The sequence below is a fragment of the Echeneis naucrates genome, chromosome 22 (assembly GCF_900963305.1).
Source record: "Echeneis naucrates chromosome 22, fEcheNa1.1, whole genome shotgun sequence".
Taxonomy (NCBI): domain Eukaryota; kingdom Metazoa; phylum Chordata; class Actinopteri; order Carangiformes; family Echeneidae; genus Echeneis; species Echeneis naucrates.
This window is the reverse complement of record NC_042532.1, coordinates 18,121,737-18,138,379: the sequence shown is the minus strand read 5'-3', so window position 1 is coordinate 18,138,379 and position 16,643 is coordinate 18,121,737. Positions and strand designations below refer to the sequence as shown.

At 41.6% G+C, this 16,643-nt stretch overlaps 1 protein-coding gene across 4 annotated transcripts in view; it reads right to left on the bottom strand.

The window, feature by feature from the left end:
* Positions 1-607: 607 nt before the first annotated feature.
* pacs2 (phosphofurin acidic cluster sorting protein 2) overlaps positions 608-16,643 on the bottom strand; it is a 44,553-nt gene continuing 28,517 nt past the window's right edge. The window contains exons 5-25 of one of the 4 annotated variants that reach the window (XM_029493385.1): positions 15,241-15,403; positions 14,928-15,001; positions 14,598-14,678; positions 13,339-13,398; positions 13,100-13,254; positions 12,172-12,262; positions 11,694-11,765; positions 11,342-11,466; positions 11,017-11,149; positions 10,828-10,932; positions 10,652-10,758; positions 10,407-10,561; positions 10,156-10,266; positions 9,958-10,066; positions 8,841-8,873; positions 5,724-5,766; positions 5,549-5,591; positions 5,293-5,428; positions 4,571-4,791; positions 3,723-3,836; positions 608-3,316 (exon numbers count right to left, since the gene is read on the bottom strand). In XM_029493385.1, coding sequence (XP_029349245.1) covers positions 3,198-3,316; positions 3,723-3,836; positions 4,571-4,791; positions 5,293-5,428; positions 5,549-5,591; positions 5,724-5,766; positions 8,841-8,873; positions 9,958-10,066; positions 10,156-10,266; positions 10,407-10,561; positions 10,652-10,758; positions 10,828-10,932; positions 11,017-11,149; positions 11,342-11,466; positions 11,694-11,765; positions 12,172-12,262; positions 13,100-13,254; positions 13,339-13,398; positions 14,598-14,678; positions 14,928-15,001; positions 15,241-15,403 — 2,250 coding nt within the window. In that variant the 3' untranslated portion in view covers positions 608-3,197. Of the gene's footprint in view, positions 3,317-3,722; positions 3,837-4,570; positions 4,795-5,292; positions 5,429-5,548; positions 5,592-5,723; positions 5,767-8,840; positions 8,874-9,957; positions 10,067-10,155; positions 10,267-10,406; positions 10,562-10,651; positions 10,759-10,827; positions 10,933-11,016; positions 11,150-11,341; positions 11,467-11,693; positions 11,766-12,171; positions 12,263-13,099; positions 13,255-13,338; positions 13,399-14,597; positions 14,679-14,927; positions 15,002-15,240; positions 15,404-16,643 lie in introns of all 4 variants that reach the window. The other 3 variants (XM_029493383.1, XM_029493386.1, XM_029493384.1) reach the window with 3 other exon arrangements.

Below are 16,643 nucleotides of genomic sequence, written 5' to 3'. Positions count from 1 at the left end.
TCTACAGTGAGACAATCATTCAAAACGTGAAATACAAAATTCCATCATCAACTACTTGAGGAAACACAAGGTGACACTTCTGGAGCTGCCAAACATCCTGAACGTCTCTGAAAGTGTCTGGGTGGATCTTAAAAATACTGGTTGTGCAAGGCAGCCAAAAATATCTCGCAATTTGAAGTAATCTGCGTGAGAAGAACGACTTTTAACTGCCTACAGACAGCATCTGCAGGCTGTGAGGTCTGCCAAAGCAGGGGAAATACCTACTACAGACTTGATGAATAAATAAAGTCAATATGATTTGATTTCTAGTGTGTTGTGCCAAAAAAAAAAACAAAAAAAAAACTTTTTATATTTTCTACTTTTGTTAGTCTCAAATAATTGTTTTGTTTATTTAGTGTCATGTTGTTCACAACTGTTTAGTATAAATTATTAGGTGTAGGCTATGTAAAAAAAAAAGTATGTTATAAAACATGATGGATGATGTTGAAACAGTAGAAATAACAAGGCTCAAACAGATGATAGGAGATGATATATGACAGTTTTCTTCATCACATTTCTTGGTAAGAAACATTTCAGTAACTCATACAGACAGAAAAGCACATATTAGTGTGTATAGTAGTTTTATTACTCCCAGTTTTTGGGATTACAGTGGTAGTCTTTACGGGAACTTTCAGTTTCAACAAGCCTTTCTCTGAGACAACATGAAAAACCAAAAATAACATCTAAAACATCTTCGACATAAAGAAACAGAAATATGCTGAACTTGAACAGACCACAGTGTAGTTTTCATTAATCCAAACACAATGTTTGAGAGTCAACCGGCCCGGGTTTTGATTCCTCTCCCTCTGATAAACAGGCTCCACTGTAAAATCACTGCACTGAGATATTTTTGTTGTCAGGCCAGAATCAGCACCATGTCAGCCAGAGATATTCATTGTATTGATCTGTCAAAAGGAAGCAATTTAGGCACTTATTAAGAAATTGGCAAAGGTTATGATGAAACTGCCACTGAAATAAATTTCGTAAGCAAAAGCCTTTTTTTTTTCTTGTTTTTTAGTGCTTAGTAGTCATTGTAAGACTGTTAGAAAAAAAAATCTACTGACTTTTTTTTTTTTTTTTTGCTTTCTTTGTTTTTTGGGAAATGTTAACATCACATACTGCACACGATCTAAGCTAACCTTGCAGATTAATAAGCTATAACCTAACATAGTCCGACAAGGCTTCACACCGAGCGTAAAGTGATATTAAACAGATGCTTGGTTCACTTTGCATATTGACTATATACCACGTTGCCACTGCTTGTGCTGTTGTTGACCTCAGGTATGGTGACAGATACAGTGTTTCTATGTGCCTCGGCCTGCAGTCTCCCCAGTGCAGGTTTTACACACTAAAATCTAAAATGGACAAACATTTAAAAGTGCTTTACATCAATGTACCTTCAATACATTCACCTCTACATCATGAAGTCTTCTACAATACCACACAGGTAATGAGTGAGCTGCAGTTGATGGGTATTTCTTTTGGCAAAAAGTGACATTTGCTTTGAGCAAAAGATACGGAGTGTGTCAGAGGAGTGTTTGGCTTGAGGAGGAAGAGTTTTATTTTTGGAAAAATATACATTTTAAGGAAAAATCACCTAATGCAGTGGAACCACCCCTTTAAAAATGCACTTTAAATTCATTTTATTTATATACATTATACACAAATTGTTGGTATTCACTTAGTTTCTCTACATTGACGAGCCAGTTAGCTTCGCTTAGCACAAAGACTGGAAACAGCTTGTTTGGCTCATGAAATAAACAAGATAAAACTAATGCGAGTGTGTTTTTGTGTTGTACAGATGCTGGTGGGAGGATTTTGTTACTTTTGGTCTGTGCCAGGCTAGCTGTTAGCCAGCAGCTGGTTAGCTTAGCTTGGCATGGGGAAATGGTAGAAACTGCTAGCATAGCTCTGTCTGAAGACAACCTTTTCTTTTTTCTTTTTATAAATCTCTTTTGTGTAATTCATACAAGAAGTAGTGTTTCATCTAGCGAGCTTTAAAGGGTGCTGGTTGGCAGATTAGTTTTTTTAATCTTCAAACAGATCCAGATTAGCCGTCCCACCCCCCAACGATGCTAAAATAAACCAGCTGCTAGCCAAGTCTTAGTAGGAAAACAAGTAAACAAATTCCCCAAAACATCCATATTCTGCTTTAGGTTTGTGTAAAGTGGTTTATTTTGTGCTATGACAGATTTCTTAAAAGCAGGAGTGTTTGGGTTTTGTTTTTTGTTTTTTGTTTTTTGTTTTTTTTTTGCTTTTTGTTTTGTTTTGTTTTTTTTTGTTTGTTTGTTTGTTTGTTTTTTTTTGGGGGGGGTGTAATTTCGGGGCAAAACTCTTCAAACCTCGAGCCAGCGTACCGACAGGAGAAAATAAAAATAAAGAGAGGGGACTATGCAGAGAGGAAAACCACAACTATGAGCTGCGTGTTATCCTCTAACAGTGCCGACTTATTGTTCAGATTGGCTTTACACAGTATTCAGTCTATTGCACATCAGGACTTCACTTAGTGCCGAGGGCCAAAGGTCAGGGGCCATTTTTTGTTTTCTTCAGACGTCTCATCAACAGTGGTCACTGCAGCTGAGAATCAAAAATTTCTTCATCGTGTTGAGAAAATAAAATGATCATCACATCTTCCACTTCATGACTTCATGTTTTTTTCCTTTTCACTTTTTTTTCTTTTACATAGATTTATTTTACATGTATATATATTCTTGATTTTTTGTGCTGGCCAAGTGCTTGAGACCTCCCTAAAAAAAAAACTAACAAAAAAAAAAAAAACTAACTAAAACATGATGGCAGAGGGTGAAACCTGGGCACTCATACAGTATGTCAAAGGTTAAAGATCATTTCTCATTATTATTTAATTCGGCTTTTCTTCTCAAAAATCTATAAAACATCAGCAGGATCTTTCTTTTAAAAAGCAGAGTGAAGAAATATTCCCTTGGCAGCCTTGCCTCAAGACGTTTTTACATAAATAGAAAAAAAAAAACAAAACACGCAAAAGATTAAATAATCGGACAAATGCAACGGTGGAAAGCAGGAGTTTCAATTAAGACAGATGAATAGAAGAAGTGTCGTGGGTGGAGGAGGGATGGAGGGTTAAAAACTGTTGGCACGAGGGAGAGGGAAGGGGAAAGGGGTCAGTCTCTTAGGTGCTGCTAGTATGGGCCTTTTGTGTGTCCGAAGATCCCGATGGGAAAGTGTTTGACGTGCGAGGACCACTGCGCCGCCAGCTGGAAAAACTTGACGTCGTTCCACTCGACGCCGTCAATGAGCACTGCAGGAGAAAGGATTGAAAAACAAATGTCACAGTTTGTTTGTATCACAGCACTTTTCCCCGGTCGACTCTGGCGCTTTAGTCTCTAAAAAGAAAAATTAAATCTTAAAACCGTTTTGTTTTGAACAGCCAGAACTCTACAACCCACGGATATTCAAAATACAATGACACAAACCGAAGAAAAGCAGCTACATTATGAACAACTAATTGTTTATCACATTTGCTTGATAATGAACAACACATCAAATTAAAGGACATTCAGAGGTGATGAAATAAATTCCATTTAAAAATACCAACAAACAGCAAAAACATCAGACAACAGTGAACACAAAAACATCTGCGACCTCTCTGTGGACCGCTGAGGAGGAACGACTCGACAGGGTGGGAGGTCTGTTTAGAAAATTACCTCTCAGCATGGTCTGCTGGTTCTTGGCAGTGCAGATGAGCCGGCTGATGCCCTCGATCACTTGACTCTTCGACTCCACCTCCTTGTCTTTGCTCTTTTTTGGCAGGAACATGACTGGCAGAACGGAAGGAGGAAAAACGTTCACAGTGAGTGAATGAAGGATTCTGAACATTTCCGGTCCTTGAAGATTAAGTTGTGGGAACATTCGGCCTTTTGCTGAAATGTTGGAGGTCAGAGCGGATTTTATCAGACCGGATTCAGTCCTGTGAATATCCCCTGATGTCATTCATCCAAATGTTTCTCTTACATCCATAAACAGTGACCTACTGATGATATGCAGATTCTGTAATATATTTACATTTACACATTCCAGAGACACTTTTACCCAAAGTAGGGACTTACAATTGAAGGACTTCAGTAAAGCTTCAGTGCAGAAAAAGGTTTTGGTCTCAGTATTAAATACACCAAGTTTCAGGAAATCATGCAACATAAATGAAAGGTTGATGCTGGTTAGACATATTAGGGGTTTTAGGAGAAGAAGGTGTTTTCAGAAGAGATAGGGTTAGCTTCATGACGATGGAGGGCGTTTGTTCCACCATCTGGGACCCACAGATGAGAACAGCCTGGGCTGCGATGGGCTTAAGCATAGAGCCATATGAGTGAGGTTAGGCAGATGGGTGCAGGTCCAGAGGTCACCCTGAGGGCTGGTATTAGTTGACCTGGAGTCGATTTGCACAAAGGAGGCTCCTGCCAGAAGAGCAGTGCAGGAGTGGAGGTGGTCACACTACACAAACCTGAGGAAACATGTACGACTCAGTCCACCCGGAGAATACAGGGGAACAGCGTACCTTTCTTATTCTTCTCCTTGGTCACCACTGTCATGGACATGGTGGGCTGGGGGCTTGGCTCAGTGCCCCCAAGTGGCAGCCGGCTGACCTGCAGCGAGCGGAAATTGCACTTTAGAGTGTTTTTGGCGGAGGAGTCCCGCTTCTCCACATCTTTCTTCCGTTCTGTCGGAGCCACCCAGTAGTCCACCTGAAGGCCCATCAGCTCCGCCTGACCGCCAGAACTGCTGGAAAAAGTCAGATGCATGAATGCTGGGGGTGAAGTTTTGTTTCGACATTTTTAACAATGAATGCTCGAAGAATAAAGTGGCTAAATCTGAGAGTATGTGGAGGAAATAAGACTGAAAAAAAAAAAATTACAGGAAGGAGGAAACTGCATATTTTAGATTTTTTTTATGAATGATTTAACAATTCACTATGCCAATTTTTTATTATAAGTAAATAAATATAATCTTTAATTTCTTTAATTAATTGAAAAAATGCCAATTCTTTATGACAACAATCTGAATCGACATAGAAACTCCTCAGGATGAGATTGTAAGATGAATCAGGGGCTTCATTTAATGATGAATGGGACAGGAAATAATGAAATCACATTCTGCTGAAAACGCACGATGAATGATGTCTTTCAGACTCACTACGGCAATAATTTCATATATAAACAATATGAAAGAGGAAACTAAGTGGAGAGGAAAATCGGCTTTGTGCTCGTTTCTTCCGTTTACCTGTAAGCGCAGAAGCTGGAGGTGATGGAGGGAGAGGATGGGGGGGTGGGTGACGCCTCTTTGAGGGCAGGTGATATTTGTGGAGGTGTGGAGGAGAGCAGCAAGGAGCCCAGAGGTGCTGCATCATCAGAGTCTCCTGAGGGACGAAAAACCAAACTGGGCTCAATACGCCACATCAGGAATAAAACTTTCTTCTTTCGTTTTTCATTTTGCAATTGACTGCTGATCGGGCGGCGTATGGAAAACAGTGACTTACCTGACGTTGCTGATGTCTGCTCCACGATGCCAACTTTCACCATCTGAAGCAAAAAGGGCGAAAGGAAAAAGCAGGAATGCTTTCTAACAGCCACAACAACCAACTGATAAATCACCAGCTGGGCAGCAACGAAACCCGAGGAGAGTGGATTTTTCAGGAAAAGGTAAATACTCACCCCAATGAAAGGGATGAATTTCTGACATGAATCCTCATCAGGGCTGTGCAATGACACAACAACGAATAAATAAATGTCATTAGAAAAGGATTTTTAAGTGTTTATGCAGATCAAAATCTAATTCAAAGTAAAATAACAGATGCCTATGAGAATTTTAGATCTATACAACTAAACAATTTAAAAAGTAAAAAGAAAATGGTATCAAAAGTTATTGACACTCAGATTGACTGTTAGTAAATGAACTTTTGATGATGCTGATTTCCAGAGTTTCACATCCGGAAATACTGTCGCATTGCATAGAGTATGCAAAGCTGTCACAGCCCAAACAGAATCAACAGAGCATGCTGCACTTGCTACCGGGCTTTAAAACCTCAACTCAAACTGATTCACGCCCTGAGTGCAGGCCCCTGATCGTAGCTGGGCGAAGCAGAGAGAAGACATGCAAAGGTGTCAGCCTCCACCAAAGCCATCCAGTCACTGCAGACAGAAGAGTGGATCGACCAAATTAAAGTCAGAGGGGCATTCAGGAGGCAGCAAGTCCATCAGGGGAGCAACTAAACTGCTGAACCATAAAGAGATGGATGAGAAGGAAGAGCACCAACCTAGATCCAACCTAAGTCTGGTTCCATGCACCACCACAGAGCGGGTAGCGCACCACAGCGCTTCTACACTGGGAGCTATTTTCCTGGTGGTGACCAGAAAAATTGTCTAGACGGAGTTCTAACTTAATGTACAATCTCTGCTGCCTAAATGTAAAAAAGCCGTTCGATGACGTGAAAGGTTGTTGCTCTTGCCTTGAAGAAACCTGCCATCGCCCCCCCAGGGAAGAAACAGAGAGACTACAGGGGAGGGAAGAGAATAGAGAAGACAGTCTACAGTAGGTAACAGGTTGTTTTCCCAGCACAACACAACTCTGCTGTAATCAGTCTCAGAGCAGCCAGAGGGGGGGGGGGAGAGGAAGCCAGATGTCTGCCTGGTATGTGAGCGGTTTGTGTTAATCTCGCCTTGCAAAGATGGAGTGAGACAGAACACATGTCTTCTGTCTAATGTGTTTTAATGGAGCTATTGGATTAAATGTGCGGTGCAGTCATTTATGCACATGCATGTCAATCCATGAATATGGACATATAACTGCAGACATGACACATGCAGATCTCAGAAAAAGTTCAGTGGCCACGCGTATTAAATACATAAAAAATACTCCTGATCATAAACTAAAAAATAAAGATATTTAAAGTTAAAAAGAATTACTTTTACCATTTTAAGAACAATGTTGACAATGAAAAACAGGAAGGAGACCCCGGTAAAGCTGCTACACACTGAATAATGCAGACGAGCGTGGAAGAAGAAAAATAAAGCATTTCATCTTCGGGTGGAATAATATGAATTTATTCCTCGAACGCAGATGCAAACAACCAGACCTGTATCGGCTCTATCTGGGACTTCATAAATACCAGATGGAGGGGCCACTAAATCACAACAATTGGTCCCCCTTTATAACAAAAAAGTGCATTTATGAGGTGTCATCGTATAAAATGTTACATTTTATGAAATTTAACCTGAAGACATAGTGCTTTTTTTCCCACAGACAACTTGTTTTAACCTGCTTCACTAAAGAACGCCTGTCTGATCAAGCAGAACCAGAACCGGTTCCTTCGGCCTTCGTGGGGATTCTCTGTGCTATCACTGACAGTGTGATTTAAATCCATTTTTATCCTGGTGGCTGAAGTTAATGACTGAATTAAAGACTTAATTGGACTTTAACAACATTAATTTGATGACAATGTGCAGGTTTCCTACATCTAACTGGACAAATAACAGACAGACATGGATGGCCACAAGCACGAGGAAAAGATGAGGAGGAAACAGCAGAGAGGAAGAAACAAACCCAAAAATCTCCGCAGGGAGGAAAAAGCTGATTGTTTTTGGTCTCCTGCCACTTTATCAGCATAGTTTCCATTCAGGGCCTTTGGTATCTTATCAGTGAGATGTGTTTGGAGCCAAAAAAAGCAGAGGTGGAATAATGACACGAATGATAAATATTCTGAAATATAAAAACAAACAAAAGCACACAGATGCTGAGCTGATTTACTGGCCTGATTGTTAATGGTTTACACTCATTTAGAAGATGTGCGACCAAACTTCTGCAAGAAGCTCTGCAGATGATGAATATTTCAACTTATTTTTTGGAAGATTGTGAGATTAGCTCAATTTAGCATGAAGACTGGAAAGAGAGGGACGCAACCAGACTGGGTTGATCAATCGTACCATCTGCCTTTCTTTACTCCTAAAGCCCACAAATCTGAATTTTGTATTAGCTTTGTTTAATCTATATGAAAACTTAACTATAAAAATGAAAATGTGTGATTATTTGTGGGACTATTTCTTGGGGGGCGATAGCAGTGACTGAAATAAGATCCCAACATGTCATTTTTATTCTTAAAGTTTTGTACAGATTAAACAGACAAAATCTGATATGTTGCGCTTTAGCAGTGTTGTACCATTGGACTTAGCCTGGCTGGCTGTTTCCACCAGTTTCCAGTCTTTATGATAGGATCATTTCTCCTTTCAGAAAGTCCTCTGTCAATCAAAGCAGCACCAGCTGATTTTCCATTTGCCCCCCTCCCCAAAAAAAAAAACAAACAAAACAGGAAGACATACATTTTGCCACCAGGATACTAACATGGCTGCTGAGGCAGGAAATCTTCTATTTCCTCCTGTTATTTTCCCATGTTGAGTCAAGCTATTGAGGATCAGACAGTCTTCTTTGTTACATCGCTTGTGCCTCAGTTTATTTAAAAAAAAAACAAAAAACATCTAAATACAAACTTGGCCTGGTGCAGCTTTAATTAGTTCAAGAAATCCCAAACTTTGTCTGTGCACTTCTGTTGTTTACACGTCTGAGCTGTGGCTTGGATGACAGATAGCGTTTTGCTGGTTTTAAGGTTTATGGCTCAGTCTGTTATTAGAATAAAATAAAATAAAACCTTGGAAGCTGCTGTTAAAGTGGCAAGCTACAGCAAAGACTGAGGAGATTGGAGGGGAAATGGCTCCAACACAGAGGAAGCACATGAATCACCAGGCTACGTGAGAAACAAACTCAATCGACCACAATACCTTACTGCAAAATCAAAATGAAAGCTCTTTTTCCTTCAAAGAAAGAAAACATACGACAAAAAAAAAGATAAATCATGTTATTCACACACACAGTTATGAAAAGACAGTGAAGTTTATTAGACAGACACCGCCACTCCCACTCAAACGCACAAAAAACCCCACAACATTAGTGAAACTCTGACATCCGTTTTTTTTGGTTTTTTTATGTAGTTAAATAATTCACTGGCGTCCTGATCGAACCAAATGTTCTGCTAAGCAGATTAATATCCTGTTTCTACAGCAAACACTGAAGTCTTTTTGTCCAATCAATCCATTCGACAAACATCTTTTTCCCTCAAATGTCTTTCGTTTGTAGCTGTTCTTTTAAATTGCAGCTGTTGTGCGGTCGTCGTTTTGTAGAGTGTTAGTTACACTTAACCAGTTAGCTGTCTGAAACTAATGTGTTGCTAATTTAACACAACTGACCAAGTGACTTTGGGGCCAACCTTTGCATTACTTTTCCTCTTTGGGGTTAATAAATGCACTTCACTTACAGCTTAAATGTATGTTTTAGTAGATTATTCTGTCAGAGTCCAATAACATGAAGCTGATAAGAGCTTAGCTCTGCTCTGATCAGCTGCTGGTTCTCTTCACTTGTTCTGTGTGCAAATTTTTCACACATCACTTCAGTCCCCTTTTGAAAAACTGATGAGCGCTCTGCATTTGTTAGAGGAAACTTCAGACTCGTCTAAATTCAAACTCAGTGTGCTATTGACACTAACTGTTATATTTTTGTACACTTTATATTGAAAGTTGGAGGCTCTTTCTTCACCTCCCCTTTCTCGAAATTGAATCATGTTCATTTGCCAAAGAAAGATAAAAACACAGAACAATTTAACCTGAAAGTGTTGATAATATAAAAGATATCCATTCTTTTAAAAACGTTCTACAGATATGACTATCCTCATAGTGAATGACACTCATTTAGTGAAAATCTGCGCTAATTTAAACTTCAGTGTAGCTTCCAAACACACATCTGGGCAGCAACAGTCAATAAGAAACCATCTGGTCGTGCTCTGTTGGCTGTCTGTTATTAAAAGAGGGTGAAATCATGAAAAGAAAAACAAAAACTCCATACCTCTTCTGTTTGTAGGTGAGCATGGCCTCTGCAATGGGGAGCTGGTGAGCCCCGTTAGCTCCCACCATGTACTGAGTTACCCTCGACACCACGTCGGGGTTTTCCTGGGCTGCACATGACACAGAGAGGAGTGCGCTTACTGCAGGGCTCAATGTTGGATTTACTCTGTAAATTAGTCAGGCAGACAAAGGAGCCCACCAACTACAGGAGCTTCTGGCTTGTGAAACAGATCTCTCCAAGCAGCATCTTGGAACAAACTGTTGTATCGATAGTCGATAGTGCCGAGATATTTGGAGACGGGATGAGCACCTGAAGGCAACAGGATTTGTTATCACACTCAATCTGTTTTTTTTTTTTTTAAGAAATATGCCATTAAATATCAATATGAAGTTCTGAATTTGTTTTATTTATATCAGAAAAAGGATCTTTCGGATGTGGCTATTACTAACCTAGAGGGATAATGAGGAACCTCATGTATCCGAGCCAGTCAGGTGTCTTGTGGGAAAGGTGGTCGACAAAAAGCCTCAGGACGGCGCTGAGGTAGTGCTGTGCTCCGGCCACGGCTATCTTTATGGGAATGGGCGTCTGGGAGTTGCAGTTACAACTGGGAGACAAAACAAGGACTTGATAAACTTTCATTCATCACTATTTCCAAAAGCCTGTGGCCGAGTTGCTTTCAGAGAGGCAGACTTACAATCTTTGTATGCGAGAAACGATGGTGTTGAACGCAGCCTGGATGTCTGCTGTGGTGCAGGTGCACACCACCGGGAGATGGTGGTTTTGGAGCATGTCTGAGAGATACTGCGAGGACAAGAAGAAACATGTGATGACCTGAAAACATTTCTACATGTCAGACGTTAGCAGCCTTACCTGGCCCTGCCAGTCGGACGTGTTGATGAGGATGATGCTGTCAGGGAGTTGGTTATCAGACACCAGGATGTGGTTCAGCTGGTCGTACACCGTCTTTCTGGGGATCTTTGGGGGAAAGCAAAATGCTTTTGACGGATGATGGCTGAGTGTTCCAGATAATGGAGCTGTCCTGCTGCTCTCTCCTCCTACCTGTAGGTGGCACCGGGTGTCCAGGGAGCGCTCATTGTCCAGGCTGTTGGCTCTCTCGTTCTGCGGCCTGCTGGGCTGGCGTTCCTTCAGGGAAGTGCTCCTGCCTCGCCTACCTGCCAGCTTTGGTTCCTGCCTGAGAACAAAAGAGGAGAGAGATGGAGGACTGCGTTAACTGAGGGAGGGATGTCACGGTAAACTCTGATCATCCAAATAAGACACATTCACCAAAATCAACACTGACTGATGCTTTATATATGATGTTCCATTATATCCTTCATATGTAGCCTGTTTCAGTAATTTAGGGAGTTAAAGGTGTTTTCTTTACCTGTTGGATGAAATGATTAGTGACTCTGTCTTGGTCATTTTGCCACTTGGTGGCAGTCTCTCTAAAAATGTGTCCATGTTGTCCATCTCCAGCTCTGTGGTTGGAGTCACCGCCTCCGGCTGCTCCTGAGGGAAAAACAGGAACAGGGTTTATAATTAAGAGATAATTCTGATGCCTTTTTCTTCCCAGAACAACAAGCTGACCTTTTTCACACCTAGAGCGATATATAACAAACATACAGTTTCTGTATCTTTAAATACTTTGCTCATTTCTCCATGTTTCCTGAAAATATCGATCTTCTTAATAACACTGAAACCCGTTATTGATCTCCAGGAGCTTTGAAAGTACTCACAAAGGAGACGTTATCAGACACGTTATCATCTGGAAACTTGGCTCCTCCACACTTGGTTTTATCTGGGTCAATCTGGAATGAGACGGTGAGAGGAATAATAAACATTACCTGGTTTTATTTATTTCATGGAGACAGGAACATTGTTTGAACATCTTGTGGGTTCAGCAGAAGCCCCGCAGCTTCATAAACACACTGCTGATCAGATTACCTGCTGATGGGAAAACCTGAGTGGGGGCAAGGGGTGAAATATGACGCTTCTGCATGAGGAAAGTTGCCCCTGAGAGGGACAATTAGAGCCTTTCTGCTCCAGGGGATTTTTATTCATCGACAATCAGTGTGTTGGTGCATCTCCAGCTGTTTCAGGGTCAGATTAGGAGCCCAGTTAGTTTGTTTAAGAAGTTGCAGAGGAAGCAGGGATGTGCTGAGGGAAACCCGAAGCCTGTGTTTTTACAGCGTGTTTCAGTGACGCCGGTCTCACCGGGCTGGGAGGTTCCCTGTGGCTCCGGCTGCTGTGGATGCTGCCAATCTCCGTTTGAGAGCTGGAGAGGGAGAGACCCTCAAAATATGGCCTGAAACAGGAAACAGCAAAGAAAACAAACTTGAATCACGCCTTAACATGACTGATATGAAACCAGACTTAGGATATCAGTGTTTATCAGGATGCTGGTCTAACTTTGAGTCGTTTGTTGTATAATGTGGATTTGTTTGTTTTACTGCACTGATTAGCTGCTGAATCCAAAATCAAACATCCTTCACCAGCCGCTTTTGCAAGTCAATTTGACGGTGGAAGGGGGGCTCTGCTCATCTTGTCATATAACGTCTTCATATGCAAAATTTATTCCAATGTTTACTGTCTGCTGTGGAGCAGCCTTCTGAAGTCTGAGCTCTGCAGAGACGTCCCAGCTTCTGTTTGTATGAGTCAGATTTCAAACAGAAAACCTGAGTTAGAAACCGGAGGTACAGAGCTCGAAAAGCTTAACAGGAAGAAACGAGTCTTTGGTGCTTCAAAAGTCTGGATATACCTGAGTGCAGCTTCTGCTCTAATAAATATTAATAGTGCATTAATATTAAACAGAATAATATAAATAAATATCAACACTAAATCATTGAAGAGCTGCAATTTCTTACCAGTTTGTATTGTTTTGCACTTGTGAGTCTGTGTGTGTTGTAATGTGAACAATCACAGAGGTGTTTTGCAGGACTGTGGCAAAAAAACTTTACAGGTTTTTAGTTTTTAGCTTACATCACAACAAAGTCTATCTTATTTACCGCTAAGGCTTGTTTTTCGTATCATTCTGAAAATTTTCTGTAACTCCTTTCAGCCTTTTAGCACATTGTAGTGATTTAACTTTCGTGTTATTATGATTATTTGTAATGTAACACTGATAGCTCAGAAAGCTGCCCACTTGAGTTTGGGTTTTGGTGTGCTGAGGACGCTGTCGTCGTCATCCAGCTCTGGGCCGCTGTCACTCGGGTTCTCGAACTCCACGCTGTCCAGGTCCAGGTCCTCCTCCTCCACCTCAGGAGGTGGCTCTGCAGGGTCCTGCTCAGAGTCCAGCACCTTCACACAGGAACAGACAGGAGCGGAGTCAGAGGCTCAGAGGGAAATACAACCGTCCGTAGGTGCAGAAAAAAACCCACTCACCTCATCTGAAACTCTGAACCGCTTCAGCAGAGCCACCACTCGCTGCTTAAAGTTCTGCTGCTAAAGCACAGGAGAATAAACACACAGTCACAAGTCCCTTATTATTTACTACATGATCCGCCCAATCCAGGACAGAGAAAAGTGCAGCAGGTGGGTTAGTCATTTTATGGACAGCAGATACATTTGCAGTGTTGGCTGTGGATTGATTTTTGTGCTGTGGTGCTCGTGTAAATCAATAAGCATCATGCCTCGTCTCACCTCCTGCTGCTGCTGCTCACTCAGCTCAATAACGCCTCATCATCTCTTAGGAGAAAATATTAAAACTCATTTTCTTTGAAAGGTGTCTAAAGCAACCTGTCCAGCTCCTGACCATCTGCGAATGAATCCCATAAGACACGGAGTCGCTGAGGTGGTAATTGGAAAAACTGCTGTTTATTTTAGCAGCACATTCCACTGCACAGCTTGGACTAATATCAGACTCTGCAGCTGGTCAGCTTCTTTGTTTTTAATTCATTACATTAGAAAAGCCTTTTATAATACCACTTGATTAATTGGGCAAATATAATCTTTTCCATTAGCAAATGAGGACAAATAGTATCACAGCAGCTTATGTCAAAAGAAATGTCACAAAGAGACTTATAATCTTTGCAAATGTGCAGTTTGTTTTGCACCACAACACTGAAACCTCAATCCACACACAATAAAATGTCATAAAAATGCCATTTGCATCTATGAAGCACAACACAGACGCAAATCTGTCACAGTCGATTTAAAAAATACTTGTTCCTGTCATAACTGATTTCTTAATGTCATCCGTCTGATAAATTTGGACTATAACGCTTACTTCTATTCAGCTGGGAGCAGTTTTGGTAATATTAATCTGAATTTGTATTTAAATAGTTTTGAAGGGTAAAAAAAATCCTTTAAAATACAGTTCGGTTGCTCTGCTTCAGTCGCACTGCATTCTCAGAAAGCTCCTGATTTTTTAGACCTTTTTGTTTTTATAATGCCAAAAAAACCGATCTGACCATTTCCCCCAGCAGCATCTTTGGCTCGGTATCTCTAAAGAGAGACCTGATTTGTCATGATGCAGTTAATCAGGCGATGGTTATAAGGTTGTAGACATCTGGACAATCTGTGATGAGGAACAGTGAAGCGGCCTGACACCTGGCTGAGATACTTCCTGTCGTTTTGCTCCTCCAGCTGAGATCCTAAATGGATTAGATTCCCTTAAATACTACACGGTCCCCGTCTCTTACTCTGGTGATGGAGGGCGTCCTCACAATCGACCTCCTCTGCTTCTTTGGCTTCCTCACGTCGTACTCGTCATCCTCCAGATCCTGGAAATTGTGAAGAAATCCTGGTTAAATCACAGTTTCCCATTAAGTTAATAAATAAACCAAAGCCCATCCGTTATTCATGCTCGCACGTAACGTTAGGGTTTCCCCAGCAAATTATACAGTGCAAGTACAGATGTTTGACTCCAATCTAACGCCCCAGCTGAGCGCTTAATTATTAACCGGCTGGCACTGACCAAGATAACGCAAACTAATTTGTCCCACGACCCTTCAGAGTCCGGTCGGACTCACCTGTCCCTGCACAGCATCGTCGCTGGCCTCCGGCTCTGAGGAGAAGCTCTCGTACTCTTCCTCCGAGTAGTTATCTGAAGGGAGGGAGAGACGTGGAGAGATTAAAGGCCGGAGCGTACAAGGTGCCTCATACATATTTCCGCTCCCCTCTTTAAATTTTGACATGCAGCCAGAATCTAAATATTCATGGTGTACAGTACAGCTTTTCTGCAATAATGAGAAAAAATGAATCTCTGCTCTGCTCTGCTCAGCCCCTGGAGCGCCGCTGCAGCTGTTTCAACCTCAGGATAACTGATGAGAGGAAAGTGCGCACCGGAGCATTTGATCTTCTGTCCTCCCTGCAGGGCCGCCTCCTCGTGGTCTATCGGCTGACTGGACAGGGAGAAGACCCAGATCTCCGCCACCTTCCCCAGCATGTCTTTCTGGTTGCTGCAGAGAGGAAGGACCTGGCCTCCCTCTGTCGGGTGCTGCATCACCTGTGAGGAGCGAAGAACCGAGCCAAATGAGTGCAGCGAGCAGATTGAATGGGTTCATTTTGATATCCAAAAACTGGCAGTAAAGTAGCTGCTGTCTTCGTGCCTTGAATTTGTATTATTTTGATCTCCCAGAATTAATTGTCAGCTCAGAGATTCTGTGTTTAAAGGAAGCAGACTTCACTGTTACAGAGTGTTTCAGAAGCACATAGTTCAAAAAGGCATGTTTGCATTAATAATAATAACGAGTGCTCGACTGTGTTCAATGAATATTTCTTCTTATCTTACCTCTTAATCAATAATTAAAATGCTGTATCTTGTTTATGTCATGATGGCAAATATAATATTTTAATGCTCCAAACCGTTTGGTCTCTGTCTTCCTGTAGTCTCTGCAGGTTAGCGGGAAGTGAAAAGGCTTTAATGAGCTTCAGAGGTGCTGGGGGGCAGATTTGGTTCCACTGGGGGTCACAACCCGCCTAGTTACCCCCCCACCCACCCTGTTTCAAGCCTTTATGCTGAAACAGGCTAACCAGCTGGTCTCACATTTAGCATCCAGACCTGAGAGCAGCATTAATCCGCCCATTCAAAGACAGTGAATAATCGGAACTCCTCGTTTTTACATCATAATGTGATAAAAGGTCTGAGGGGATAATCCTGACATCACCTAAAAGCCAGCTTCAGCTTTAAAGGGGGGGGGGTAAAGGTCTTCATCCATCCTTCCCATTTCTATTTTGCATTTCAGTGAAAATGTTTTGTTCTCTGCTGTCATTTCAGGGTGGGTGCCTTGCCCAGTGGCACTTTAGAGGAGGGCTTTGTTTTTTAGTGAACTAATAAGGCAATCACAAAACCAACTCACTGGAGGACAGCACTGACCCAAATCTGGCCAAATCAGCCTGATCCCATGAGGCCTTTTACGCTGGGACTTGTGTGGGATGTTGTGGGAGAAACTTGTTGTATCCTTCGGCTGAATCGCCAAGAGCCATTTCTATTCTTCTCTTTTTTTTTTTTTTTTTTTTTTGTGCGGTTGTTGTGCAGCGCAGAAATATATTTTTTTCTTGTGACCTTAATAAGCTCCACTGAGCTTCCTCGGCCATATGGAAAGTCCTCGGTGTATTCACATCATCTGCACTGAGGTATATCCGTCCAAAGCGAAGCGTTCACTATTTATTTGTGTATTTGATGTGTTCTATTACAGTACAACAGACTTTCGTCTTCTTCCAAGTCTTTTTTTTTCTTTTCTCAT